The 27,549-nt window shown below is 45.0% G+C and overlaps 2 protein-coding genes across 2 annotated transcripts in view; one reads left to right on the top strand and one right to left on the bottom strand.

Moving 5' to 3' along the window:
* TDRD9 (tudor domain containing 9) overlaps window positions 1–27,549 on the bottom strand; it is a 2,107,755-nt gene that overhangs the window by 1,329,178 nt on the left and 751,028 nt on the right. The window contains exons 10-11 of the mRNA XM_069207577.1: window positions 12,578–12,632; window positions 12,329–12,413 (exon numbers count right to left, since the gene is read on the bottom strand). Of these exons, the coding sequence (XP_069063678.1) occupies window positions 12,329–12,413; window positions 12,578–12,632 (140 nt within the window). The remainder of the gene's footprint in view (window positions 1–12,328; window positions 12,414–12,577; window positions 12,633–27,549) is intronic.
* RD3L (RD3 like) overlaps window positions 20,520–27,549 on the top strand; it is a 661,792-nt gene continuing 654,762 nt past the window's right edge. The window contains exon 1 of the mRNA XM_069207263.1: window positions 20,520–20,606. The gene's annotated coding sequence lies outside the window, so the exon portion shown is untranslated. The remainder of the gene's footprint in view (window positions 20,607–27,549) is intronic.

Here is a 27,549-nt window from a genome sequence, read left to right on the forward strand (position 1 = left end):
TACCCCCAGGTACACAATGCGGAATATCTGACCCGCACACATTCTGACCACAACCCCCTTTTATTGTCATTGAGATGGGGGGCCCCTGTCCCCAGCATCTCTACTTGGAGGCTAAAACCCGAAATTCTAGAAGACTCGCTCTTCTGTGAAGAGTTGCAGCAACATATCACTCAGTTTTTTTAAGATAACGATGCATCCGCTGTTAACCTCTTGAATAAATGGGATGCCTTTAAGGCGATAATAAGGGGAAGGTGTATAGCGGTGGGGGTGCGTAGGGCTCTCCCGGGGGACGCAGAACGGGCTGAGGACAAGTTGCGGGTGGCCGAGAGAAACAGACCCTGGAACCCACATCTACAGAACTCTATATTGGAACTTAGAGCGGAAGTGGCAGATTGTACAGAACGCCTCCGGTGTTTCGATTATAGAAACTACCTCACTTGTGTACATGGAGAGCGAGACAAGGTGGGCCGTCTACTTGCATGTGTCGTATCACAATCCCTCAAGTCCCCAGTCATAATGGACTTAACCACTGAGCAGGGGGTTCACATTTACGGGCAAGAACAAATCAACTCACATTTCACAACCTTTTACAAACGTCTATATAAGAGTAGAATTGATCACGTCAGGGAGGTTGCAGAGGGTTACTTAACCGGGCTGCAATTAGGTTCACTTTTACCTGGGGTCCCTGAGCAACTGGAAGGGCCCATCATACAGACAGAAATCAGGGAGGCTATAAAAATCCTGGCTAGAGGGAAAACCCGGGGACAGACAGACTCCCTATTGAATTTTACACTACTTACGTAGACTTACTCTCGCCGCGATTAGAAAGCCTATACAAAACTGCCAAAGAACGGGGCGAATTACCGGCAACAGCCCGGGAAGCGGTCATAATCCCTCTCCTTAAACCCGGTAAAATCCCCACAGAGGTGGGGGCCTATAGAACATTGTCCATGTTAAACCTTGATTACAAAATCCTCAGTAAGATTTTAGCAACCAGGCTATTCCCACTTATGACCACACTGATACACCCAGATCAGGCAGGCTTCATTCCTGGGCGAAACACCGCTGGCAACATCCGCAGATAGCTAGCCATCATGAGAGGCCAGTCGTCCAAGGCCTCTCCCACTGGAGTCCTGGCGGTAGATATAGAGAAAGCTTTTGACAGCTTTGACTGGGAGTTCCTCTATACTGTGATGGCCCGACTTAAACTAGGGCCCGAATATATCTCCTGGGTGAAACTCTTATATACCTAGCCCACTGCCAGAGTACGCACAGGACAGACAATATCCAGAAGCTACATGGTTGAGCGGGGTACCAGGGAGGGCTGCCCTTTGTCTCCGCTTTTATTTGCCTTGGCAATGGAACCATTAGCAGCTGCGGCTATAGCGGGAGAGGGGGTCCGGGAATACCAGCAAGAGGTGAGACATATTGAATAGCCCTTTACGCTGATGACCTTTTAATATTTCTGGAAGATGTCCAGAGAGATCTGCCGCGGGCGCAACAAATGTTATCTCGGTTTGAGGGATGCTCGGGTCTGAAGGTATACTGAGACAAAACTGGATTGTTCCTGCTGAGGGGGCCCCGGGCACCCCCGCCGAACCTGGACCTAGTCAGATGGATCCCGAATGGGCTCCCTTATCTGGGAGTAAACATTTACCATGATTCACAAGACATCCTAGAGGGCAATATTGGTGGCTCCATACGTTCTATAAAGTCCTGTATGTCCTTTTGGCAGACATTACCATAAACAGTGGCCAGGAGAATAGCAGTCCTCAAAATGATGGTGCTCCCACGACTACTATACCACTTCACGGTGTTGCCAATTTGGATTCCTAGAGCCACCTTTAGAGTTTTGGAAACAATGGTAGTATCATTTATATGGGGCGAAGGACGGAGGAGAGCAGCCCTAATTAAACTTCAAAGACAATCCACAGACTGTGGTCTGGCGGTCCCAGATTTCGAAACCTACTACTTGGTGGCTCAACTCCAATGGTTAGCGCAATGGATGTCGAGCTGAGTGGAATCGGGTTCGATCGTGAAGGCATTCACACCGCCGGGGCCCAGACTGTTCGAGGTCTTATTAAGAACCTCCAGGGATGGGAAACAAGACCCTCCTGAATTAAAAAATCCTGACTCAGTGCTGAAGACTTTCCAGCGTAAAATCAAAGTGGGGACCCCCCTACTCTCCAGAACTACCCCTTTTGTCTCTACGGGCCCTACCACACCGGGGTACTTGGAATGAACTTAAGACCTGGGTGGAGGCCGGGATTATTACGGTGGGGGCACTGTTCAAGGACGGCACATTGATGTCCTTTGAGGCCCTCAGGGCGGAATTTGGACTGCCAGGGGGACACTTTTTAGTGCATGGGACACTAGTGGCCAGTATTCGTAGGCATTGACGGGGGTGGGGACCTCCAACACAGGCTGCATGCTCTTATCAGGCTTCCGCAACTGGCAAATATAAAGCAGTTTCAACCCTTAATGGCCTGATGCGGGCAGACAGAATGGTCCCCCTGACCCTCCTTAAACAAACTTGGGAGAAAGATCTGAACCAAGATGTAGGAAGCTGGCTCTGTATATACTATTTCAAAGTAAGAAATAGTGTGCACAGAGTCCAAGGGTTCCCCTTAGAGGTAAGATAGTGGCAAAAGGAGATAATTCTAATGCTTTATTTTGTGGTAGTGGGGTCGAGCAGTAGGCTTATCAAAGGGTAGTGTTAAGCATGTGTTGTACACACACAGGCAATAAATGAGGAACACATACTCAATTAGTCCAGGGCAATAGGTTTTTATATAGAAAAATATATTTTCTTAGTTTATTTTAAGAACCACTGGTTCAAGATTTACAAGTAATACTTCAAATGAAAGGTATTTCACTCAGGTATTCTAGGAACTTTGAATAATCACAATATCATGTACAGTTTTGACAAAAATGGCAATAAGCTATTTTAAAAGTGGACACTGCAAAAATCAACAGTTCCTGGGGGAGGTAAGTAATTGTTAAGTTCACAGGTAAGTAAAATACTTACAGGGTTCAAAGTTGGGACCAAGGTAGCCTACCGTTGGGGGTTCAAGGCAACCCCAAAGTTACCACACCAGCAGCTCAGGGCCGGTCAGGTGCAGAGGTCAAAGAGGTGCCCAAAACACATAGGCTTCAATGGAGAACAGGGGTGCCCCGGTTCCAGTCTGCCAGCAGGTAAGTACCCGCGTCCTCGGGGGCAGACCAGGGGGGTTTTGTAGGGCACTGGGGGGGGGGGGACACAAGCTGGCACAGAAAGTACACACTCAGCGGCATAGGGGAGGCTGGGTGCAGAGTGCAAACAGGCGTCAGGTTTTGTATAGAAAGCAATGGTAGACCCGGGGGTCTCTTCAATGATGCAGGCAGGCACAGGGGGGCTCCTCGGGGTAGCCACCACCTGGGCTAGGCAGAGGGTCGCCTGGGGGTCGCTCCTGCACTGGAGTTCGGTTCCTTCAGGTCCTGGGGGCTGCGGGTGCAGTGTTGGTTCCAGGCGTCGGGTCCCTTGTTATAGGCAATCGCAGTCAGGGTGAGACTTTGGATTTTCTCTGCAGGCGTCGCTGTGGGGGGCTCAGGGGGGTCGTCTCTGGCTACTCACGGGCTTGCAGTCGCCGGGGAGTCCTCCCTGTAGTGTTGGTTTTCCGCAGGTCGAGCCGGGGCGTCGGGTGCAGAGTGGAAAGTCTCATGCTTCCGGCGGGAAACGTGAAGTCCTTAAAGTTGTTTCTTTGTTGCAAGAAAGTTGCAGGTTGTTTAACAGGGCCACTGTTCGCAAGAGTTTCTTGGTCCTTGGTTGCAGGGCAGTCCTCTGAGGTTTCAGAGGTCGCTGGTCCCTGTTGGATGTGTCGCTGTTGCAGTTTTCTTCGAAGTTGGGAGACAGGCCGGTAGGGCTGGGGCCAAAGCAGTTGTCGTCTCCGTCTTCACTGCAGGGCTTCATGTCAGCAGTCCTTCTTCTTGTTAAGGTTGCAGGAATCTAGTTTCCTAGGTTCTGGGGGCCCCTAAATACTGAATTAAGGGGGATGTTTAGGTCTGAGAGGGCAGTAGCCAATGGCTACTGTCCTTGAGGGTGGCTACACCCTCTTTGTGCCTCCTCCCTGTGGGGAGGAGGGCACATCCCTAATCCTATTGGGGGAATCCTCCATCCACAAGATGGAGGATTTCTAAAAGTAAGGGTCACCTAAGCTCAGGACACCTTAGGGGCTGTCCTGACTGGTGGGTGACTCCTCCTTGTTTTCCTAATTATCTCCTCCAGCCTTGCTGCCAAAAGTGGGGGCAAACCGGAGGGGTGGGCATCTCCACTAGCTGGGGTGCCCTGGGGCGCTGTAACAAAAGGGGGGAGCCTTTGAGGCTCACCGCCAGGTGTTACAGTTCCTGCAGGGGGAGGTGAGAAGCACCTCCACCCAGTACAGGCTTTGTTCCTGGCCACAGAGTGACAAAGGCACTCTCCCTACGTGGCCAGCAACATGTCTGGTGTGTGGCAGGCTGGCAGAAACTAGTCAGCCTACACTGCTAGTCAGGTATGTCTTCAGGGGGCATCTCTAAGATGCCCTCTGGGTGTATTTTACTGGCATCAGTGTGCATTTATTGTGCTGAGAAGTTTGATACCAAACTTCCTAGTTTTCAGTGTAGCCATTATGGTGCTGTGGAGTTTGTGTTTGACAGACTTCCAGACCATATACTCTTATGGCTACCCTGCACTTACAATGTCTAAGGTTTTGCTTAGACACTGTAGGGACATAGTGCTCATGCACCTATGCCCTCACCTGTGGTATAGTGCATCCTGCCTTAGGGCTGTAAGGCCTGCTAGAGGGGTGACTTACCTATGCCACAGGCAGTGTGAGGTTGGCATGGCACTCTGAGGGGAGTGCCATGTCGACTTAGTCATTTTCTCCCCACCAGCACACACAAGCTGTGACGCAGTGAGCATGTGCTGAGTGAGGGGTCCCTAGGGTGGCATAAGACATGCTGCAGCCCTTAGAGACCTTCCCTGGCATCAGGGCCCTTGGTACCTTTTACAAGGGACTTACCTTGGTGCCAGGGTTGTGCCAATTGTGGAGACAAAGGTACAGTTTAGGGAAAGAACACTGGTGCTAGGGCCTGGTTAGCAGGGTCCCAGCACACTTTCAAGTCATAACTTAGCATCAGCAAAGGCAAAATGTCAGGTGGTAACCATGCCAAGGAGGCATTTCCTTACACAAGATCTCTCCGAAGAGGAATGGGGACGTATCCGGAAGGGTCTTCCTAAAGCGACACGAAATGCCAGATTCAAGCTCATAAATTTTTATGTGCTCCACCAAGCATCTGACACCCGCACGCATCAACAAATACTTTGGGAAGGTGTCCGAGTGTTGCTCGCGATGTGGCTTGGTGGGGACTGAATTCAAACACATGTTCTGGGATTGTCTCCTGCTAGAACTATTCTGGAGAGAGGTGCACCAAACCCTGACGTGGCTCACGGAAAGAGAAATCCCTCGTACTATGGGTCACTGACTTTTGAACTGGTTTCCGCTTTCTGCTAAAAATAACGTCTCCGACAGATTTCAAGACTTGGCCCTTTCCTTAGCTAGGCGAGAGATCGCAACATCTTGGAAAAACACAAGGGGACCTAGAACGTCCCAATGGAAAAGGGAGTTGTCCAAGTGGGCGGGTAGCGAGGGGGCTATTCTCCATCGAGAAGCAAAGAGAGGATTCGGATCCCCAGAAGTTGCAGAGGGCTGGGAGAAACCCTTAAAGCCAAAACCCAGACTTGATCACCCCCTTAATGGTCTCACGGGCCAAGAGGCCTATACGAAACAGGAACTTATACTTGTTAATGTTTCTACCTAGGATTTGATATATGGGATCGATAGTGTAGAATAAGCACTAGCGCACTACTCTTAGCCTCAGATACCTGTCCTTAGACTGCCATGATACGTGCAGCTCCGCAAAAAGATTTATAGCAAGCCACAGAGCTCACTAAGGGAGGGGATCAGGGGTGGGACATGGGGGGAGGTTAATGTTTAGTACTAATTTAGAAATGTATTGTGTATGACCATTTAGAACTGATGTCTACAGATGCAACACAACTTATCTGCTATTTGTAATTTTGTGAGAGGTATTGAACAATTTTCTATTGTCTGTATGCATATGAAAATTTAAAATCACAATAAAATATGGTTTAAAAAAAATGGCTTCTAGCGTCTCCTGAGCGGTTCGGTCAATTGTCTGCCAATCAATATCTTTTGGAGACCCTTTTTTTTTTACGAAACTCAATCACCTTGTAATACTTTTTCATTACCTCCTCAGATGGTGTACCCGCTACTAGATCTCTGAGGTTCTGTGTCAGGAAACTCAACATGCACTTTGAAAGCTGTTCACAAATCAGTCGTAACCACAACGTCAAACAACATTCAAATCTTCCCACAGGCATTTAGAAAGTTTCACAAATCTCTGTGTCTGCTTGTACCATTCCACATGTTTTTCTCTCAATCTTGGGCAATCATTTGTGAAGGACAATATATCACTCCTACTCCAAAGAGCATAAACATAACTTCCATCCGGTATTTCTATAATGGGCATCATTTTCACATTCTCCTTGGGTTGATTTGCTCCTGCTGGAGGCACATTTGGCTTCGCTTTTTTCTGATTTCTCTTTTCTTTGCCCTTCTTCTATCCCACTTACATAATGCTCCCCATGCCTGTAAGTATGTGATCCGTTCCATAATATGCAATCTCTTTGCAGGAGATCTCATGTAAAATATATCCTTTGAACTAAACTCTAATCTATAACTTCTCTTCAGGGGTTTTGATTTTTCTAAATCCATGTCATATTACTTGGCCAATTCAGCTAATTTCTCATAAGCTTGTCCTGCACGTTGAGTAACATTCTTAAACAGGAATCTCAGTTCATCTTCCGTGTAACTTTCCAACTGAACTATGTTTAGCATTCCTAGAATAATTTCATTTAATTCTAATTTCAATCTGGGCACACTTACTGATCTATTTCTCTCTGGTGTCTCTACCAATCTGGCATTGCAACTTGTTGCACCTGTTGAACCTTGAGGACTAATATTATTTAACCAATCTGTCAACTGTTGTGCTGTGAAACCTTGCAAATGAATATTATTTGTCTAGGGTAATCCTTGCAGGGTACTGCAATGTAATCTGAAATCTGATCTGATCTGGTCATAGCATGCAATGAGATGGGTTCCCGTAAGGAAACCTTGCACCTGGAAAAAATCCAACTTGATGTAACATTGGGTTAGGTTCTGCTATTCATGTAGGGGTCAAAGGTGGAACAGAAGCTGTTCTTCCAATCTATGAATTGTTTGAATATACTGATTCCTGCATACCAACTGGTGATATCTCAGCAGATGTAACTGGATTTTCAGTAACAGTCGGGACATTTAGTGAATGGGCATTAATTCCATAAGGGCCTATAGTCATGGGAACTGTTAATGCATAGGGACCCATAAGATTTGTCTGATTCTGAGGAACTGTCATTCCAGCACTTTGCCCTTTTAAGACAGTATGGAAACTTTGTCTTGTTTGACACGGGGTAACATTTCACCTTGACTGAACTCAACATTGGCACGTATTGATGAGGGGCACAATTTTGAACAGGCTGATTCACATAAAGTGACTACCATTTGACTCACTCTGGGACCTAGAACAACAATTTACAACTGGACTTGATGTGGGCTGAACTGTATTAACAGTCCAAACTGGTGGATACACCACGGGCACTAGTGTCATGGAATTTACAGATATACCTGAAACAAACTGATTTGGGGTCTGTGCAACTGGAGCAGTTGGCACATTCGGGACTAAATGTTTACTACCTCATGTCTCGCTCCTATCTCAACTGAATGATATGGCAATAGATGATTCAACAATAACTGATTTTTGAACTCATCATCTGAATCACTGTCATACGTTACTGTCTTTTTACTCTCAGGTTCCACGGTCTATTCTGCTTTTTCTGTCTATTTCTTTTGAGTCTTATGCTTTGCACTTTCGTCACCTTCCCCTGAAATCGCTGGAAACATTCTGACTCCATCTAACATATCTGCCCTCCATCTTTTCTGCATACCATCTAGCTTCAGAAAGTGTCTTAATTTATTTCTTCACCCTATTCTCATATTTGGTTGACATTCTTTCACGGGCAACCAGTTCCCAAATACTAAGGGCTTGAAATTATGCGAGTCTTGGAGGTGGTTTCATTTCATACATTATTCGCCTCAAGCTGTTAAAAGTTTTGCATCAGGGAAAAGCTAAAGCACCTTCTTTTTCATAGATTTTGCTCCATTTGTTCCAGCCAAGTACATGCATGAAGACCTTTAGTAGATGACACAAACAAACCTTCTGGTGGCACTTATACACCCTCTATAGCTGGAATAAATATATCTGCTCTTGAAGCACTATTAAGTGCTTTACAGAACTTCATTTTGTTTAAATTCGATGTATCACCTAAATTTTGAGCAATTTAGGGGGTAACTTTAGTCCCAAAATCCCCTGCACTTGCTGTTCTCAACCAATAGCAACGCAGCACTGCCACAAATATCAGCGCGGCTTCACACCAACAAACCTATAACAGAGCGGCACAATATGACATCACACTCACTTATCTCAGCAGTTGCAGTCGCTTCACAATTGTCGCTCACACAATCTATCATACACACCTAAGGCAAAATATTGCAAGCAAAAACCAACAACCTATCTGCACACTACGGGTAGGAATTCAACCGCTTCAAAGCTGTACATGCATACACTTCTCCGACTGCAGCTTTCACAATTACACAAGTGAAACGTGACCAGCAATTCTCATTCCAGTTGATACAGATCCTCCATGCGCACTTAGGATTCACTAAATACCAACCAATAACTCACACTATTCAAGGAAAACTATTGGCACTGTCAACGATGTCTCATGACAAGTACCTACAATTATTCAAGTACATTTGTGTGTTATCCCTAGATCTTAGGCCACAATGGATCCATCAAAAACTGATGACATTTTCTGAGCAAATGGCGTCACAATCACTTCAAGAATCACGACTCCGGCAAAACACTTCACGACACCACACTTCACCTCAAACTTCAAGACAAAAGCATTGCAAGTGCAAAACCCTATTACTATTCACACTCTGTCACTAGTGGGCACACCGCTGGAACTCCCATCGATCTTCAGAGAGAACCATGGGAAAAATTCTGGAGTGAACATTTTTTGGACTGGGCAATCACATGAGGTCAATTTTATCTCCCTAATACTGAACAAAATGGTTTGCCCTCCTTATGAGACAAAACCATCATTCTGCTACCAGATCTGCTGGAGAATGTTCTTACTTTGCAGGAATCAATACTCATCAAGGTGGATGGATATTTGGAACCATTAAGTGATGTGGTAGAACCACTCATACAATTTCAATAGAAATCCAATTAATTTATACACCATGACCAATGTGGCCACGGAAGGAAAAATCTACTCAAAAATAAAGTTATGGGATTTATGATAAACACAAGCTCAGCCATGCAGACTATTCGCAAAACCAAATTATAAAAGATACATAATCACCAAGGGTTGCCCAAGGAGATTAAATAAATTCAGAAGAACTAACATTAACAAAACTAAACATTCAAGAAAAACTATGCATAATAGTAAAAGAAATATCTGAGATACAGAAATGATGCACTGCCCAGAGTTAGCAATCATCAGTCAATTTAATTGAGCAGAGTCATAATTTAGGCTGGGCAACGGAAACCCTAGAGATAACCAAATCAGAGTAATACATGTGTGGGACAAACACATGCGGATAAAAAATAGAAAGCATAAAAAGGGCAGAAATAATTTGGAAAAAGATAATCTAAGACTGTAGGTTACTAATTAAGATAGGCAAAAAGATAGATTAAAAATGGAAAGTGTCAGCAAAACAGAAGCTCTATCAAGAGTCTTCTAAAGGAAATTTAAAAAGATTTCTAAGTCTCAAAGGGACATCCCAAAGGGCTAAGCAGAGAGGAAGATACCTCTCCAAGGGGCTGGGCATTTTAGGGACTTTAGCAGCAAGCCATCTACAGCCATTTGGACAGCATCTGTGAACCGGGGATCTTTGGCCAAAGTCCAACTGGGCAATGTAATATCAAAAGTCACAAAGCATTCTGATTCACCAAAGGTATCAGTCCTTATGTTGAAGGGACATCATCCAATAGTAATCAATCACATGACCAAGTTGAAAAAAACATTCCCCCCAAGCTTTCCCTGACAACATCTTCCATCCATGTGATTCCACGCAAGTCTGAAAAAATTGTATACAATGTCAATCCACGTTCCACAATGTTCCGCTCCCAAGTGCGTTAAGATACATGCTCTCTATGCTTAAACAAAGGGGTCTAATACCAAAATCTAGTCTTCTCACAGGAATGTAACCTAAATTAGAACATTGGAATGTTGGCATGTCCATTGAAGACAATGGACTGCTGCGGGCTTTTACTGGCCGGTAAAAGCCCGCAGCGCCAACATTCCAATGTTCGCTTTGTTCACAGCAACAGCTGTGAACAAAGCCTCACGGAGCCCGAGGGGATTTAAATCCCCTCGGGCTCCGTGAACATTTTTTTTTTTTTGATAGAACATTCTGCCCTGTGTGGCAGAATGTTCTAATAGCCTTAGAACCCGCCGTAGCGGGCTCTACCGGCTATTAAAGTCCCTCTCCCTTGTTAAATGCCCTTGCCTTCGGCTCGGCATTTAACGCGGGGAGCGGGCCTTTAATAGCCGGTAGAGCCCGCTACGGCGGGTTCTAAGGCTATATTAGAACATTGGAATGTTTGTGTGTACATTGCAGACAATGGAGTGCTCAGGGCTTTTACTGGCTGGTAAAAGCCCAGAGCCAACATCACAAGAGCTGTGAACAAAGCCTCACGGAGCCCGACGGGATTTTAATCCACTCGGGCTTCGTGAGGAATTTGTTTTATTTAATAGAACATTCTGCCCTCTAGTGGCAGAATGTTCTAATAGCCTTAGAACCCGCTGTAAAGGGCTCTACTGGCCATTAAAGGCCCTCTCAATGCAGGAGCGGGCCTTTAATGGCCGGTAGAGCACAAAACGGCGGATTCTAAGGCTATAAGAAAGTTAATGTTAGGGAATGAATCAGCATGCTAACACGGTCACAAAATGCAAACTCTGCAGGCCTCAATAATGCTTAAGGCATGAAATCATAACAATGCATTCAATTAATACATTTTAATAAAACGCACGTAATATGCAAACCTATGAATTCAACATTACTATCAATCACTTCATTAATATGAATATGATTCATTTTAAATGAAAAAGTTTTGTTAATGCATTTCATCCAATATAACAGAGTGCCTTTCTCTCAAATGTGCACGCATTTTAAATTAATTAATCATTAGAAATTCAATATTGTTTCAATATGTACTACTAGTCTAGTCTAAATTACAATATATATCATTTTTATCCCTCAAACATGTATTATAACTCAAATACCACCAAAGTCGAACTCTTAAATACAAGCAAATGCACATTTAAAATACGTGTGAGTGCAGTTCTACCTTTTACTAATAATAATTTGATTAACATAAGGACTAAAATTGTCACATTCTGATGTTTGTGACACAAGGGGCCCTACTAAAATGTAGACTACATGAATTCCATTGCTTCCACTCAGGTGTATCAGCTGTATTGCCATTACATTATTTGAGAATCTGTTATATTGTTGATAGGCACTTTTTTTTAAGGGGGGGTGGGGTTTCTTTTTTTATATATAAATTTGTTTAACAACATTATTCCTGGCTTTCTGAGTTCTCTATGCTGAAGCCCCATTAAATGGGTTCTTTTGGCTGAAAGCTAATATACGTTCTTTCGTATCATTGAGCAACTAATGCCAAATTGACTGAAGTGAATTCCATTTGGGATGCTCTTCCTAGTGTATATGTTTGTGCCACTGACCACAGCGTTTACATGGTTGCTCTCCTCCTTTGAATACAACCACACTCAAGCACAATTAATTGTTTAACTTTCCTCCTAACTGCACAACAAAACCAGCAATAATTTTAGTAGGAAATGAATGCAATTTCCAAGTTCAGAATTGTTTTTCTCTTAAGCACTTCATAAGACACATGGTAATTTGCGGTAATGCCGTCAAATTCAAATTAGAAAATATTTCTTTAACCTCAGAAAAACTTTAATCTACTCATTACACAGTATCGAAGTGTTTCATTAACAAGTGGCAATATTTCAGATGCTTTCAGAATTTAAGCTTCCTCAAAGGTCTTAAAGCAGTAACAGGACTTGGCATTTATCTGATGTCTAATAGCTGCTTACCTTTCTGTAGCCATACACTGGTGTTGTAAATGCAGCATTCTGTTCCTCCATGGTGATACTTGAATGGAGGGGATACACGTGCAGTCTGAAAAATGACATTATTTTAGAAGAAATGTGTTTATTTATTAGTGTAACATATGATTGACAAAGACTAAGCAATGCTGTTTGAAAATACTTTATATGCACAGAGACTAGGTAGTATTGATTGTGGTAGTAATATGCATTGCGATGCAATCACATCACACTTACCTTTTATGAACCATCTTTGTGAAAAGTTCATGCATGTAATTGATTTCAGCCAAACCTGAAAATAAAAAGATAACTTTCATTGCAAGTTGACGATAATTTACTATTGGACACATGAATAAAAGGAGATGGCCAACATGTGAATTTCAGGCTATTCACAGGAAAGTTATCGCCAGTCCTGGAAATAGCCCAAACATCAAGTATTGAGCAAATGCTCTAGGTTTGTTTTTACACTGTGCATCGACAGAGATGAAACACATGAGCAAACAAATGCCTGAATACTGTACACATACAACTTCATACATGCATTTTCACAAAGTTCAACAGATATTAAGTCTCCGCTGACAGCATGTAGTGGAGAGCACAAAGTGATGTGCAGCAGAGCAAATGAGAGGTAATGTGCATTATCAGACACAATGAGAGATGCAGATTCAAAGCAAAAAAGGAAAATGTAGAAGAGGAATGATGTGCAAAGGGGCAGAGAGATATAATCACAGATTCCTAACCTACTGATTTCTCCTTGGAATCAGACTGTATCTAATAGCACATGCTCCCATGCACTGACAGGTGGCACCATTGGACTTTGTAGAGACATTGTTCCACCTTTGGAAGCAATACAAAAGGTGCCAGCCCAGCATGACTACATCACCTTATATTTGAATATTATCAAGCCCTCAGATGAGGATCATACCAGTGACAAACCGTAAGAATGACAGTGAGCAAAATTTAACTTTGGATCTTTTCAGAACCTTTAAAAGCATACTCCACAGAATAGTGGGGTGGGGGCAGTGAGGAATCTGGAGTCAGAGTGTAAACCAGAAAAAGGTATTACCGAAGGTATTGATCTTCTGATGAATCCCTTGATCTGCAGATCCCTCACCTTTTCAGTTAATACCGAAGTGCTAACTCTCAAAAGGTCGGGGAGATGGTGATTGGTCCGCGAAAAGCACTCAAAGCAGGGCCAAGATGGCCAAATGTGTCTCCCGGCAGACTTGACTGTCCAGACAGTAATGCCTGATTAAGGTGTGTATGTGCGCTGATGTAGCAGTATGGCAGATGTCCATCACCGAAACACCCAATGCCAGTGTGTTTGAGGCAGCCTTGCGCCTGGTGAAACGGGCCTGAAAGCCCCCAAGAGGCTCCTTAGCAGTCAGGACATAGGATGTGCTTATGCACAGGATAATCCACAAAGCCAAAATGCGCATCTGAACTACTTTGCCTTCTTAGCACTCACAAATCAATAGAAATTAAGGTGTGCAATGACATAAGGATTCTACTATACCAAACAGTCTGCTTGCAGGCAACTGAGTCACTCCCATACCAGTAAGCAGCTGTCGGCACAACCTTTCCGGCTCTCTAGAAGCACCTCAGCCAAACCCAACTGGTAAAGGTAATTTGTGGCAGACTTGCGTCAGAATCTCTGAAGACCCCCTCAGGAAAATCATGGTAAACAATCCCTACCCTTTTCTCTCCACATACAATTCTTTGACCAACACATAGGCAAAAAAAGAGATGCATTTATTGAAAAGACTGCAATCTATGATAAAATGCTTGAGCTGCAATGATTAGGATAATGAGGAATGACAAAATCAGGATTGTGAAAATCAGAGATATAAATATGAACTCCAACATGTTGTAATAATATGAATATATAATTCCTACCTAAAAGCCTAACCTCTAGCCCCGTTGTGATATCATGGATATGTAATCCAAATCTGTCTGTGCAGTGTTCATGAGAAGCACACCCCACCTCTGTGACCTTGGTACAAGGTCAGGCCTTCAGGCTCCAGGTCGGGCTTAGCAGAGACACAAAGGCAGAGGTCGGTTGAAAACCGGCATGCAGCATGGATGGAAATTCTAGCTGGAACTCCCACTAATGCCCTTTGTCCTACAAGATATTTTTATAGGGGACATATTTATGTTCTTGCACAGAAGCCCAACACGGGTATGTACCTAAGCGCTGGACTGTTTAAGTAGTCCTGTGGCCGGCAACACAAAATATTATCCTGTGTGTCTCGCATTCCGTTCTTGTGAACCCAACGAAAAGAAAATGATGCAAAGTAAGTCATCATAATACGGATACTGACACTCTCGCAGAATAGCTACTGATTATGAAAATAAAATATAGCCACTAAAGAAGCTGAACTAAAATGAATAAAAATGAATAAATGAACACAGAGCAGGATATCTGGGTAAGCCTAAGCTAATCCATCATTGTGCCCAGGCAGGGAACTACAAATGGACCCACAACAGTGGATAAATGTAGGCAGTCAGTTCATGACAGATGAATAAGAATGGGGGATATACCCGAAACTCAGACTTTGGTTATTAATGACTGGCTTAGCAGTGGTTGGGACGACCTTCTCTGCTAAACTGAGCTTTCCCTGTTAGGTTCCAGCAATGTCCTAAGTATGCTCTGAAGTATACATGGCCACCTCCCTGAGGTCATCAGGGTGGACCTCTTGAGCTGGTGCCTGGCTTTGAGCGCGAGCAGCTCAGACAGACAATATTTTGACAAAACAAACGCCACTATGACATAGGAAATAGCTGAGACATGCTGCTCAACTAGAGGAATTTCTAAGTGGGACAAAACAGGTATCACTAACCTGGGAGATGTGCACCCAGGGTCACGCATGAAATTGTTTGAGGGCTTGCAGACTCACTTTAGACTTCCCATACTAAACTCCACAAATATCTCACCAGTCAACATCCTGACTTCTCATGACTCCCAAAATATAGCCAGCTAGAGGCCAAACTCCTAATGGGAAGTACAGGGAAGGTCAGAATCTCTATCATACACTAATTATCAATGCACCAGACAGATGTGTGGCTCTTAAGCAAAAGTGGGAGGGACTGGCCCACTCAATGATACTGACTGGAAAGATGTTTAGACGGCTCCCCAAGAAATTGCCATCTCCACCCATCATAGACTGGTCCAGTTGAAATACCGGCATAGGACTGCCTATGCCCTAAAATTGTTATGTACTGAGAAGCAATCACAAGGGTCCTGGCTTATGTCTTGGAGAGACAGGTGGTATTGATCCCTATGGTGGCCCTAATAGGTATCTAGTGTAATTCGCCCAACAACAGAAATAAACAGATTTTTCCAGTACTACAGAAGGTAAACCAAATCCGCTCAGTTAGTGCTGCTTAATCTTCGGGCATGGAAGTGTAGGTTGGGGAAATCCAGGTGGAAGACTTTGCCCTGCTGCAGAAACAGGCAGTTCTCCCAAGAAGGTATCTCAATCAGGGAGGAATCAGGAGCTATCAGGATCATTTGACTCGGGTCTGTCCGAATTGTCTTCAAAACTGGAGGGCAGCCCGAGCTGAGAAGACACAAGAGGCGTGCCTCCCACTGCAGACTTAATGAGCCTCTGTGGAAACCACACTAGAGCCCAACATGCTAGAGACTGGTCTTTCTCAGAACAGACAAAAAAACTGAACAAAGGCACAACCCGCTTGGCAAAGGTGCCTTGAGCCACTTATGGCTGCCAATCGTGGTCCACCAGCTCATGTCTGGTGACCACATCCACCCTGATTTTCAGTGAGCCCATCAAATGATTTCCTGTCAAAGAGACCTTCTTGAAGCTCCAGCCATTTCCATAAACACAGTAATTCCTGGAACAGGGCCAGTGACCCCAACACTGCTCTGAAGGCAGCTGTATTGTCCATTAAGACCTGAACCACCATCCCTTTGATAGATGGGACAGGACCTTTCAGGCTAATCAAATAGCACTAAGCTCCAGCAGTTTTATGTGGTGCTTTTGCTCCATCGAGAACAAAAGGCCCCTAATAGATAGCTACCTCTCCAAGATGAATGCCGCGACCCAGAGAAAATGCATTTATCACTTATGAATGATCTGCAGCACCCTAAGTAATAGCACAATAGCCAGGCAGCAAAAATCTATTTCTGCCCATACTGGTCGAGCACAACCAAGAAATCACAAAAGCTTTGCCACACTTGTGGCAGATGAGGAAGACGACAGCCACTGCTGCCTCTGGCGGTACCGTCACCCACTGTGCCACTATCACTACTGAACTACAAAAAGGCAAGGCTGGCTGCTGTAAGGGTTGCCTTTGGCAAGACCTTCAGAGGGTTTCCGGCACTGTTGGTGGAACTGTCTTTCTGGAGATAGCGGGACCAACCACTGGGCTATGCCATGGCAGATGCTTAATCACAAAGTGAGTGGCCATGGCATGGTCCACGTACTTCATGGTGTCCCGGCTCTCTCTCAAATCCTATTTTCCTGCATTGGCCAGTCTATGATTCCCTGAGTGAAGCTCCAGAGGAGGCTCACATCACTAGGAAAGTTTCACCTAGGCCTCTTCAAGGGAATCTATTAGCAGCAGGACTGGCGATGGTCCAGGGAATTAAGGGCTCGAAAGGATCAGACACTGACCAGTGTCTGAGTCAGACAATGGCATCAGAGTTAGGTACTTGGAGCACCAATTGCATGACCTTTTCCCAGAGCTAGAGTTGTGAGAAGGGCACAAGTCGTGCTTAGAATTCTTGCACTGGTGCAGCAACTTGTACAGGGGTGTGGAATTTATTAAAATATCTATTTGTCCAGTGGACATGTTGCTTCTCAAATCTACTTGTCCTGTAAAAAGATCTACTTGTCCCTTTGGTGCCATGTAGTGTGGCAACAAATGATGGCAGCAATCTCATTATGTAAGTGCTCTGATAATAGCCGCTCTGATTATGCCAGGGCTACTACCATAGTAGGGCTTGAATACTTGCAGTTCCAATCCCTACTGTAGCAATTTCCTTATTTTGCCACCTTTCTGCAGATCTGCATACTGGGGCTGGAGGAAGCAGTAAGCAATAGTTCCAGGGATGGAACGCCTTTGAGTCTGCAAACCTACTAACCTGCATGTTTTAAAGATTTTTTACCAGCTTCTCTCTAATATTTTCCCATAATAAGAAAGGTTGGACATTTACGTCTGACAATGGCAGAATTAGAACTTCTTCCAGGGTTGGGAAGAAAGTGGCTGGAGGGAAAATGAACTTGCAAATGCTCAATAGATTTTTACATGAGCAAATCTACACATCGTATTTACCCATGCTAAAATACAGTTCACAAATATTTTATAGGGGTACGACATATACCATGGGTGCACTTTTGTGACTTTCTTTAAGAATTTGGGGCCACATGTAGGTAGGTTCAGATTTGCGACCTGCAAATTGCGAGTCGCATATCCAAATGTAGGATGGTGTCCCTGACACCATCTGTGATTCGCAAGGGCTTCGCAAATGCCCACCTCATGAATAATCATGAGGTGGGTCGCAATTTGCGACCCCCTCGCGAATGGCGGCCCTCACAGGGATGGTGGCCTGCTGGAGACAGCAGACCACCATGTCTGTGACTGCTTTTCAATAAAGCAGTTTTTTTTTGTAATGCAGCCCGTTTTCCTTAAAGGAAAACGAGATGCCTAACAAAAACGAAAAATGAAACGTTTTCGTTTCATTTTTTCAGAGCAGGCAGTGGTCTGCAGGACCACTGCCTGCTCTGAAATTTTTTTACAGTGACATTCACAATGGGGAAGGGGTCCCATGGGGATCCCTTCCCTTTTGCGAAAGTGTTAGCACCCATTTGAAATGGGTGCAAACTGCGATTGGTTTGCGCCCGCGGTCACAAAACAATCCTACATTGCACTGCGAGTCGCAATTAGGAAGGGAACACCCCTTACGAATTGCGAGTCGCAAACCCGTTTTGCGATTCGGTAATCAGGTTACCGAATCGCAAAACTGGGTTTGTGCATCGAAATGTGCTTTTTTGCATGTCGCAAACAGCGAAAGTCGCTGTTTGCGACATGCATTAAGCTACCTACATGTGGGTCTTGGTCCCTAATTAGGTCTGGTGTTAAAGACATTTTGTTTTTATTAAACTTCTATTTCTCTCTCTTTCGGCCGGCTTTACTGTGAGTGATCGCATTCTGCTCTTCCACAAGGAGCATATTGCCACACAAAGTAGTTTTGTTCAGTGTCAGGAACTACAGTGGCAATCAGTGACGTAACGAAACTGGAGGGTGCCCCTTTGTAAAGAACATGGAGGAGCCCCCTCTCCAGACTCACTCAGGGCAGGTGCTGTGCTGAAGGGGCCCCCTGGAGGGGGGCTGTGGGGCCTTTGCTATGCCGCTGGTGGCAACATGTGCTTTTAGAGTTCAAAAACTTTTTTTTTGGGGGGGGGGGGGTGTTTGCCAGTGTTTGTTACAATGTTGAGGGCCTGGTAGCTTCCACAACAATAAAGTGTTACAAAAGCCATGTCAAAACAAGACACGCATTGATGAAACTAAAAGACTTATAAAAAATATGTCAGATCAGTTGGCTTTGTCAGTGTTTGTTAATTTTCATGCTTCCCATAATCGTGTTGAAAATGGTTACACTGATTTTCCATTAGAAATATTTTTGTGAAATACTAGCATGCATCAACACATTTTACTATATGACACTTAATTTGCATATAATCAGAGAGCATTCTGGGAGCATTATACTTGGCCTCATAGCCTAAACTTTTGAAACATGTGTATACACGTTTTTCTTTTTTGTACTGGAACCAACGTCAGTAGTGAAGTGTGACCTTAAAACATTTATTTACAGCACTCACCCTAATAATGAAGGCTTTCAAATAATGAACCATAAATACAAGTTCGAACAGCTTTATCTTTTGGAAACACATTACCTCAACTGCAGAGAGTTCCACTCTCTGTAAACAGGCAGCCAAAGTGTTTGTGCGGGGGTTGGGCCTACTTGTCCCAAGGACAAAGTAAACATAAAAACTTGTTGCCCTTAACCCCAAACAAGATGACCCGGGCGTCGGGCGATAGGAATTCCACATCCCTGCTTGTACCTCGACTTCATTCTCATGACCTGGAGCAGGACCATGAGTGGGACCAGGAGTGGACGTGTGGCTGAGAATGGGTCTGCTATCAGAAGCACGACCTGGCCCACTTTTTGTATTTAAACAACATACAGCTTCACCTCCCATTCGCCGATTGCCTTCGGGCGCATCATGGAGCATTTGTTGCATAAGCGAGTCGTGCCCAGACCATAAACATCAAAGGCAGACATTGTGTGAATTTGTGGGGGACATCAGGGGCGGCTCCTCCACTAAGGCAGAGGAGTGGTGCCCCCTCTCCCCCACAACTGCCCACCCTGCTTTCAGCAGAAGAGGAAGGAAAAATCAAATGATAATAACAAAGTGTTATTAGCATTTTATTTTTCTGTGAGCTAGGTTAAGGCGGGCAGGCTGGGGGAGGAGGAGTGGTTGGTGCACAGAAGTACACTTGATGCTTTGGCCGGCCAAACAATCATGCGCACTTTGCATTTCTCCACCCCGCTGTATTGAACAGCAGGGAGGAGAAAGTGCGCAGGGTGCAACTTCCTGTGTGGGCGTCGAAACAGGGCGCACACACAAATCACGGTACTGCTGTCATGACTGGAGGGGAGTCTGGAAGCCTGTGTGCTTCCGGGAAGAGGACAGAGGAGACAAACCCATCACCGTAGTTGAGGTAAGTGTTTTTCTTTTCTTTTTTATTCCCAACTACCACCTCCCACCCCAGTTCAGTGGCAGCCACGACTGGGTGACATGTGCCTCCAGTTCTTGTGTTGATGCTTGAAGTCTCTGGTTCGTGGAAGGGGAATTTTCCTAGTACATAGTCTGTTTGATTAAAAATATGGTAATGTGTAGATGAAAAAACACATTTGGGAGCTCCGGCTTCGAGATAAGGGGCATGAAAAAGAATGAACTGACATAATCAGGCACGGGTGGCACCCATGTACGGCTCCCCACTGTTGCTTCTGGAGTTTAAGAGATTGTCATAGTCCTATGGCACCACCTGCTGGCGTGCTGGACATATTGATATTAACAATTCAGTGTCCAGTCTGTTGCCTGGGTGGACCTCAGAAGGTAAAGACTGTGCGATCAGAAGTAATCCATCAGAAGTGATGCGCAGCAGAGGGGAGGTGATGTGCATTATTGAGAACAGGGGGATGTGCAGGAGAGCAACACAACGTTGTGTACAACACAGGGTAAGTGATATGCATTCTGACGCACGAAGTGATATGCTCCAACAGAGTACAAGATAATGTGCTGCAAATGAAGCATGAAGTGACGTGCTGTAAATGAAGCACGAGGTGATGTGGTGCAGGGGCCCTCAAGGTGACATGCTCCGGGGAAGCACAGTGATGCTCATTAGGAAAATCCTTAGTGGCATTTACCAGGGGAAAGCTGTGTGGTGTGCCTCAAAGAAGCAGACTGAAGAGAGACGTTACTGAGTTCTTCGTAGTGGCGATGGAAGTATCCCTGTCTATTAACAGGAAAGGAGGGTGAAAAGGACCGCTACGGCACATCTGGTAGGAGTACCGAGAGCACTTGTGTGATGAAGGGTTGGGTAGACGAATATGGGAAAAGAGTGTAAGTGTAATGTTTTACACTTCCTGCTGAACATCAAGTGACACTCAAATAATGCACATTACGCTATTTGTAGTTGCTATGTGCTGTTACTCTGTTCGACTCGAGTCAAACACTGCTTACATGGAGTAAAAACATCTGGAGTTACAGTTCACGATAGCGACATGAACAAGGATTGGCACAGCCAACAGGTCTGTCTGTAATGTATTAAAACACGCAAAGTCATGCACATTTGTGCATGCTTCTGCTTGTATGCACCGGCACATTAAAAGCGGATTATTGGTTTTGACAATGTCTGATAATGGTCCTACATATATAATTCATTCATGTTCATTACTTGTGCAACAGTACAGTATTTACATGGTATTGCGAATTACGCTAATTTTCCTGACACTAGACTCTGTAATATATGCTGTTTATAAATTGTATGTTTCACCCAAGCAAATCATGCATAGATATGCACGCACGTGCCGAACCTTTTTATGAGTACAGGTGTGTTTTTCACAAGGAAAAAAACTTAGCAAATACCCTTTCCTCACAGTCTTCTATGCCACAAGGTTTAGAGAACATTGCTGCCGTACACGGAATCGAAGTGGTGAAAAATGTGTTTTGTCTGGCAAAATAAACTAGCATGGAGGCTTCTGTCTAATACCTTGATTTCGCTGCATGCCTGTATCCGTCTTCACTTTTGCGTTTTGAACTTAAAAAAAAACAAGCTAATCACAATGGTTTATACAATAAATAAATAAAATAAATATGGGGCATATGTATTATAGCATCTATAATGTTCAGTCCGCCAGTCTGTTTCTAGACACTTCGAGTGTTGCCAGATAAATCAGGGGAAAAGTAATTTGCTTAGGAACACACAATGTTGGTGAGGTTGTGAAGGCTGGATTTAAGCAGAAGCTCTAGGTACGAAACTCAGAAAAACTAGCCACCAGCTCACTCTCCTCTGCTCAGAGCACAGGAGCCGAAATCACGGTACTACTAGAAATTGTATACATTTTATTTCAACCGTTTTCTGATGACTTCTTGCTGCCGAAGACTGGCAGCAGACAGCAGTGGTCCAGACCTGTATAATCTTAAAAAGAAGCCTTAGGGTCCTTTTTTTTGTCTTTTGAGGAGTGTGGGGGGGGGGGAGTGGGGTGACTGGGGAGGGGGTGGTAGTGGCAAGAGGAATGTTTTCATGTCTGGCGTTAGCCAAAATCTTTTGATTTTACTAACTTTATGTGTATAATATACTTGCCTAAAGGGGTTTCAACTAGTTCTCTTCATTCATTGGTCCGTTGTAGCGTCATTTACATTTTGCTTACGGCCACTGCAGCAAAGCAGCAGTGGGCCAGCCTATTCCAGACTCTAGCTAACTTCACTGAGTCACTGTCTTTTTTGCTTTATCACAAGTAGCAAACCCACACACAAAGTAACTCCCTTCAGTGCCAGTGTTTTTGTTTATAATTAATTACTTTAGTGTTGCCTTTGTGTTTAGAGGCTGTTGTGATGATAGGATGCTTTCTACCAGCCCTTCACAGCACAGGGAACATTGTAGCTTTATCAGCCCCTGTCTGTTGCTAATGATGGTGTAAAAGCCTTTTGGAGCTGCTTGATTACCTGACTGCTGCTTTTTCAGAGTGTACCAGATTGTGTCCATTTGAATCTATTCTTTATAGGGCTAAAAGAGCCTCTGCAGTACATTGCAAAGATATTGCAAGTCACAGAGGAGTTCCTTTATAACGGTATGGAACTCCGAGGTGACGTGCAATATCCTTATCATGGACGCTGAGGTCCTTTATATCATATAGTAAATGGACACACCATCACTTTTCCATCAAACTACTTAAAACTTTTGTGTGGCTCTTTCATAAGAAAGAGCAAGCATGAATAAAAATAAAACCTCTAGTGCAAACATAAGCACATAAAAAACCTGCTAGACATTTGTTGTCAATATATATTACTAACAGTTCAATAAAAGGTAATAAAAAAGTTGCAAACATGTAGAAAGATTCTAGCTTTTCTCTATCTAAGGAGTGCAAAAATAAACAATCACTGTGCTTGTCACTGTAAAAATAAAGGAAAATAAAGAAAAGCAAAGTTTAATTGTTGTTGCTTTAAACATCTAAGCTCCATGTACTGCCCTGCCTTTCACCTTGGCTGCTGGCTCTGGCAGCAGGCATTGTGATGTTAGAGCTTTACTCTAATAACTTATAATGGTCGAATTCTGGCGTCTTAATAATCGACAAACTGGGTGTGACACAAGTCAGCGAGTATAAAGAAATTAGCGTGTCGTTTATGCAAGGATGACAGAATTCCATGTATTATAAAGTAATTTGCTTTTTAGAATGTAGGCAATTAAATGTATTTATAAGTGAAAGTCTGTACGTTTTTCAATTAGGGACCACAACCATACTTGCAAACCGATTTAGTCTGTATGTTGTGCTTGTAATACATTCTAGTTTCCTTTCAGTGTTCTCGACTGGCATGCTTATATAGATATTTAACTATAATATTACTAAGTGAATCTGTGCTGTATTGATTATCTTTGCAACCCTATCTAACTACCTACTTATATGTGCGTCTTTCCTCTGCCCATCTGTGTAGCTATTTACCGGTCGGTTAAATTGTCTATCTATCTATCTATTTATCTATCTACTGTCTATTTATCTGCCTGTCTGTCCTTCTGTCTCTATCTTTGAAACGTCGATCTCTGCAACCAATCTATGTGTGCAAGTCTGTCATTCTGTCTATCAACGTATCTATCTAGACATCTACCTCTCTATCCATACAAATCTATCTTTCCAATTCTATCTATATATCTTTCGACTGGGGCAAGACGACGATCGGCTAACATACCGCCAGTGAGGTTCTCCTCCCAACTCTGCTTGGAAGAAAGACTGATCCTGTAGGAAACGGGCGCTGTATATACAATATCAAAATGAGAGATAGCGTGCACAGAGTCCATGGGTTCCCCAAGAGGCCTGACAGAGGCAATAATAGATAATACTAAGGCTCTATTTTTGGTAGTGTGGTCTAGCACTTAGGCTTACCAGAGGGTAGTGTTAACACACATTCAATGACTTAACTCCAGGCCAATAAGTTTTTATATAGAAAAATATTATTTTATTTATTTTAGAACCCCAAGATTAAAATTGCAGGTAAGTACATTGAATGTAAGGCACTTTGCATAGGCATAGTTAGGACTTTGAACCAAAACAGTAATGTACACAGTTTTTCATAAAAAGGCAATAAGCTATTTTAGAAGTGGACACTGAAAAATTCAACAGTTCCTGGGGGAGGTAAGTACAGGTTGATCAATATGGTAAGTAAAGCACTTATAAGTTAGGTCTTCTGGGCATGGGTAGCAAACCGTTGGGGGTTCAAGGCAACCCCAAACATCCAGCACCAGCAACACAAGGCCAGTCAGGTGCAGAGGTCAAAGAGGAGCCCAAATAACTTGGGCACCTATGGAGATAGGGGGTGCTCCGGTTCCGGTCTGCTCGCAGGTAAGTTCTTGCGTCCTCAGGGAGCAGACCAGGGGGGGTTTAGTAGAGCACTGGGGGGGTCCAAAGTAGGCACACAAAACACACCCTCAGCGGCACAGGGGCGCCAGGTGCAGAGGACAAACAAGGCATCGGGTTTGCAATAGATTTCAATGGAGGGACCTGGGGGTCACTCAGATGTTGCAGGCAGGGCACAGGGGAGCTTCTCAAGCCAGCCACCGCCAGGGCAAGAGTGTGGGCTGCCTGATGGTCACTGCTGCACCGGTAATCAGTTCTTCACGGGCTTGGGGGCTGCAGGTGCAGTGCTTCCTCCAGGCGTCGGATTTCTTCGTCCTGGGCAGTCGCAGTCAGAGGGGTCCTCAGGATTCCCTCTCCAGGCGTCATCGTGGGGGTGCAGAGAAGTTAGCCTAAGGTGGAAATGTTGTCAGAGTCGCCTGGGGATCCTCTCTGAGTTGTTGGTTTCTCTGGACACGGGCAGGATGCGTCGCTGGTGCAGGTTTTTGAAGTTGGAGACAGGCCAGTAGGGCTGGGGCCAAAGCAGTTGTCATCTTCCTTCTTCTCTGCAGGGTTTTTCAGCTGGGCAGTCCTTTGTAGGTCGTCAGGAATCTGATTTCCTGGGTTCAGGGTCGCCCCTTAATACTGAATTTAGGGGTGTATTAGGGCTGGAGTGCAGTAGCCAATGGCTACTGTTCCTAAGGGTGGCTACACCCTCCTTGTGCCTCCTCCCTTTGGGGAGGGGGGCACATCCCTATTACTATTGGGCTAAATCCTACAGAACAAGATGGAGGATTTTCTAAGGAGGGGATCACTTCAGACTTTCCGCCGTAAGTGGAGGCTGTGTCCGGGGGGGTGGACAAGGGCCATCTCCACTAGCTGGAGTGCCCTGGGGAGCCTTAACACTAGGCTTGAGCCTTTGAGGCTCACCGCCAGGTGTTACAGTTCCTGCAGGGGGAGGTGTGAAGCACCTCTACCCAGGATATGCTTTTTTCCTGGTCCCGGAGGGCACAAAGGTGACTAGGAACTTGTCTGGAAGTGGCAGTCTGAAGGAGACCGGTCAGCCTAGCACTAGCAGTTGAACTCTGTGTGCATTTTTCAAAAAATCCCACACTGGTCTCAGTGTGGGTTTATTGTGCTGAGAAGTTTGATACCGACCTTCCCAGTGTTCAGTGTAGCCACTATGGGACTGTGGAGTTCGTTTTTGACAAACTCTCAGACCATATACTCAATATGGCTACCCTGCACTTACAATGTCTAAGAATTGGCTTAGACACTGTAGGGGCAAAGTGTTCATGCAGCTATGCCCTTGCCTGTGGTATAGTGCACCCTGCCTTAGGGCTGTAAGGCCTGCTAGAGGGGTGACTTACCTATGCCACAGGCGGTGGGTTGTGGGCATAGCACACTGAGGGGAGTGCCATGTCGACTTAGTCTTTTTCTCCTCACCAACACACACAAGCTGTGAGGCAGTGTGCTGAGTGAGGGGTCCCCAGGGTGGCATAATACATGCTGCAGCCCTTATAGACCTTCCCTGGCCACAGGGCCCTTGGTTCCAGGGGTACCTTTTACAAGGGACTTATCTGTGTGCCAGAGCTGTGCCAATTGTGGAGACAAAGGTACAGTTTTAGGGAAAGAACACTGGTGCTGGGGCCTGGTTAGCAGGGTCCCAGCACACTATCAAAGCTGGCATCAACAAAAGGCAAGAAGTTAGGGGTAACCGTGCCAACAGTGTCATTTTCCTACAGATCCCCCTGCTGCCCTGTCTACGGTGGAAACTGGCTTTACCTCCCACCATGACTGATGTGAGCACGAGGGGAAAAACAATATAAAAGTACTTTGAAAAGTAATTTAATTACTGACGGAACCGTGCGTACAGCACTTTGTAATGATGACTCACTTTCGTGGACCGTCTTCCTCCTCTACCGCTGTCCCGATCCTGACTCGCTCCTACTGGGCTCAGCAGGGGCCGCCGAAGATTGTTGACACAGTTTCAGCTGTGGGCTGTCACCAGAAAGATTCCTGGACAGTGAGACTGAGTTGTGCTGTGTTTCTATCTCTTGTTGTGTTCAGCAAGAACATTTGGTGGAGCGTGATATGCCGCCCAAGCCCAAGCCTGTACAAGCCGTGGAAAGAGGAAGCATCGAAAGGCGGAAGCCCGGGACCCAACAGCAAAAGAATGAGGAGGGGGAAGCACAGTCGTCTACAAGCTGGCGTGTGGACACACAAGAGTGTGGCCTACAACTAGGGCAAGTGTCTTGTCAAAACACTATTGATGACTTTTTCCAGGTGTCGATGGAGAAGGAGATTACCAGGGCTGCTGAAAACAGGGGCACCGGCTCTGTCCCCTTTCAAGAAGGTGAGAGAAATGTGGGGGAGTTACTGGCGAATTTAGGGAGGGGGGGCAACACAGCTGTCAGAAGAGGCTCTTAACGATAAGGAGGCAGGAAAATTCAGTGTAACCCTCCTCCCCCATTAATAAAGGCAATAACACTGGAAGGGAAAAGACTGCGCCTGAGAGTATGACTGTGGCCGGGATTAAGAGACTGGTAGGGGGTTCACAAGAGGCAATTTTCTAGGGCGCTACGGGGGGGGTGCAGCCGGCAGCTCAGCTGGTGGACACATTGATGGATGTAGTGCTGGATTATGGGCACTGAAAGGTGAACAGGCTGGACACCAGGAGTGGGTGGTGGACTGGCCAGTGTAGTCGCATGGCATTTCACAACCTCAGATTGGGCACCTGTTGTCCCCCCCAGGAGGGCAGAGGTCGCTGACAGCAACATCATCATCATCACTGGACGCCTGTAAACCCAGCTTGGGTGAAGGAAAAGAAACTTGGGGGTCCCTGGAACATGGAGATAAATTCTTCTGTCTAGCCAATGACACTCAATCCTCTGTTACAGGGATGAGTGATTCCGGGGAGGATTCACCTTACTGATCCCTCAGGCATTTCAGAAGTGAGCTCTGCAAATGAGGAAGAGGAGCTGGCTACTGTCAAACAAAGGAAACACCACTATAAAAGGACAAGCAGCCCAGGGCACAAACTTCAACAGCGGGACGGAGTAGCATCCCATTG

The sequence above is a fragment of the Pleurodeles waltl genome, chromosome 9 (genome assembly GCF_031143425.1).
Source record: "Pleurodeles waltl isolate 20211129_DDA chromosome 9, aPleWal1.hap1.20221129, whole genome shotgun sequence".
Classification (NCBI taxonomy): domain Eukaryota; kingdom Metazoa; phylum Chordata; class Amphibia; order Caudata; family Salamandridae; genus Pleurodeles; species Pleurodeles waltl.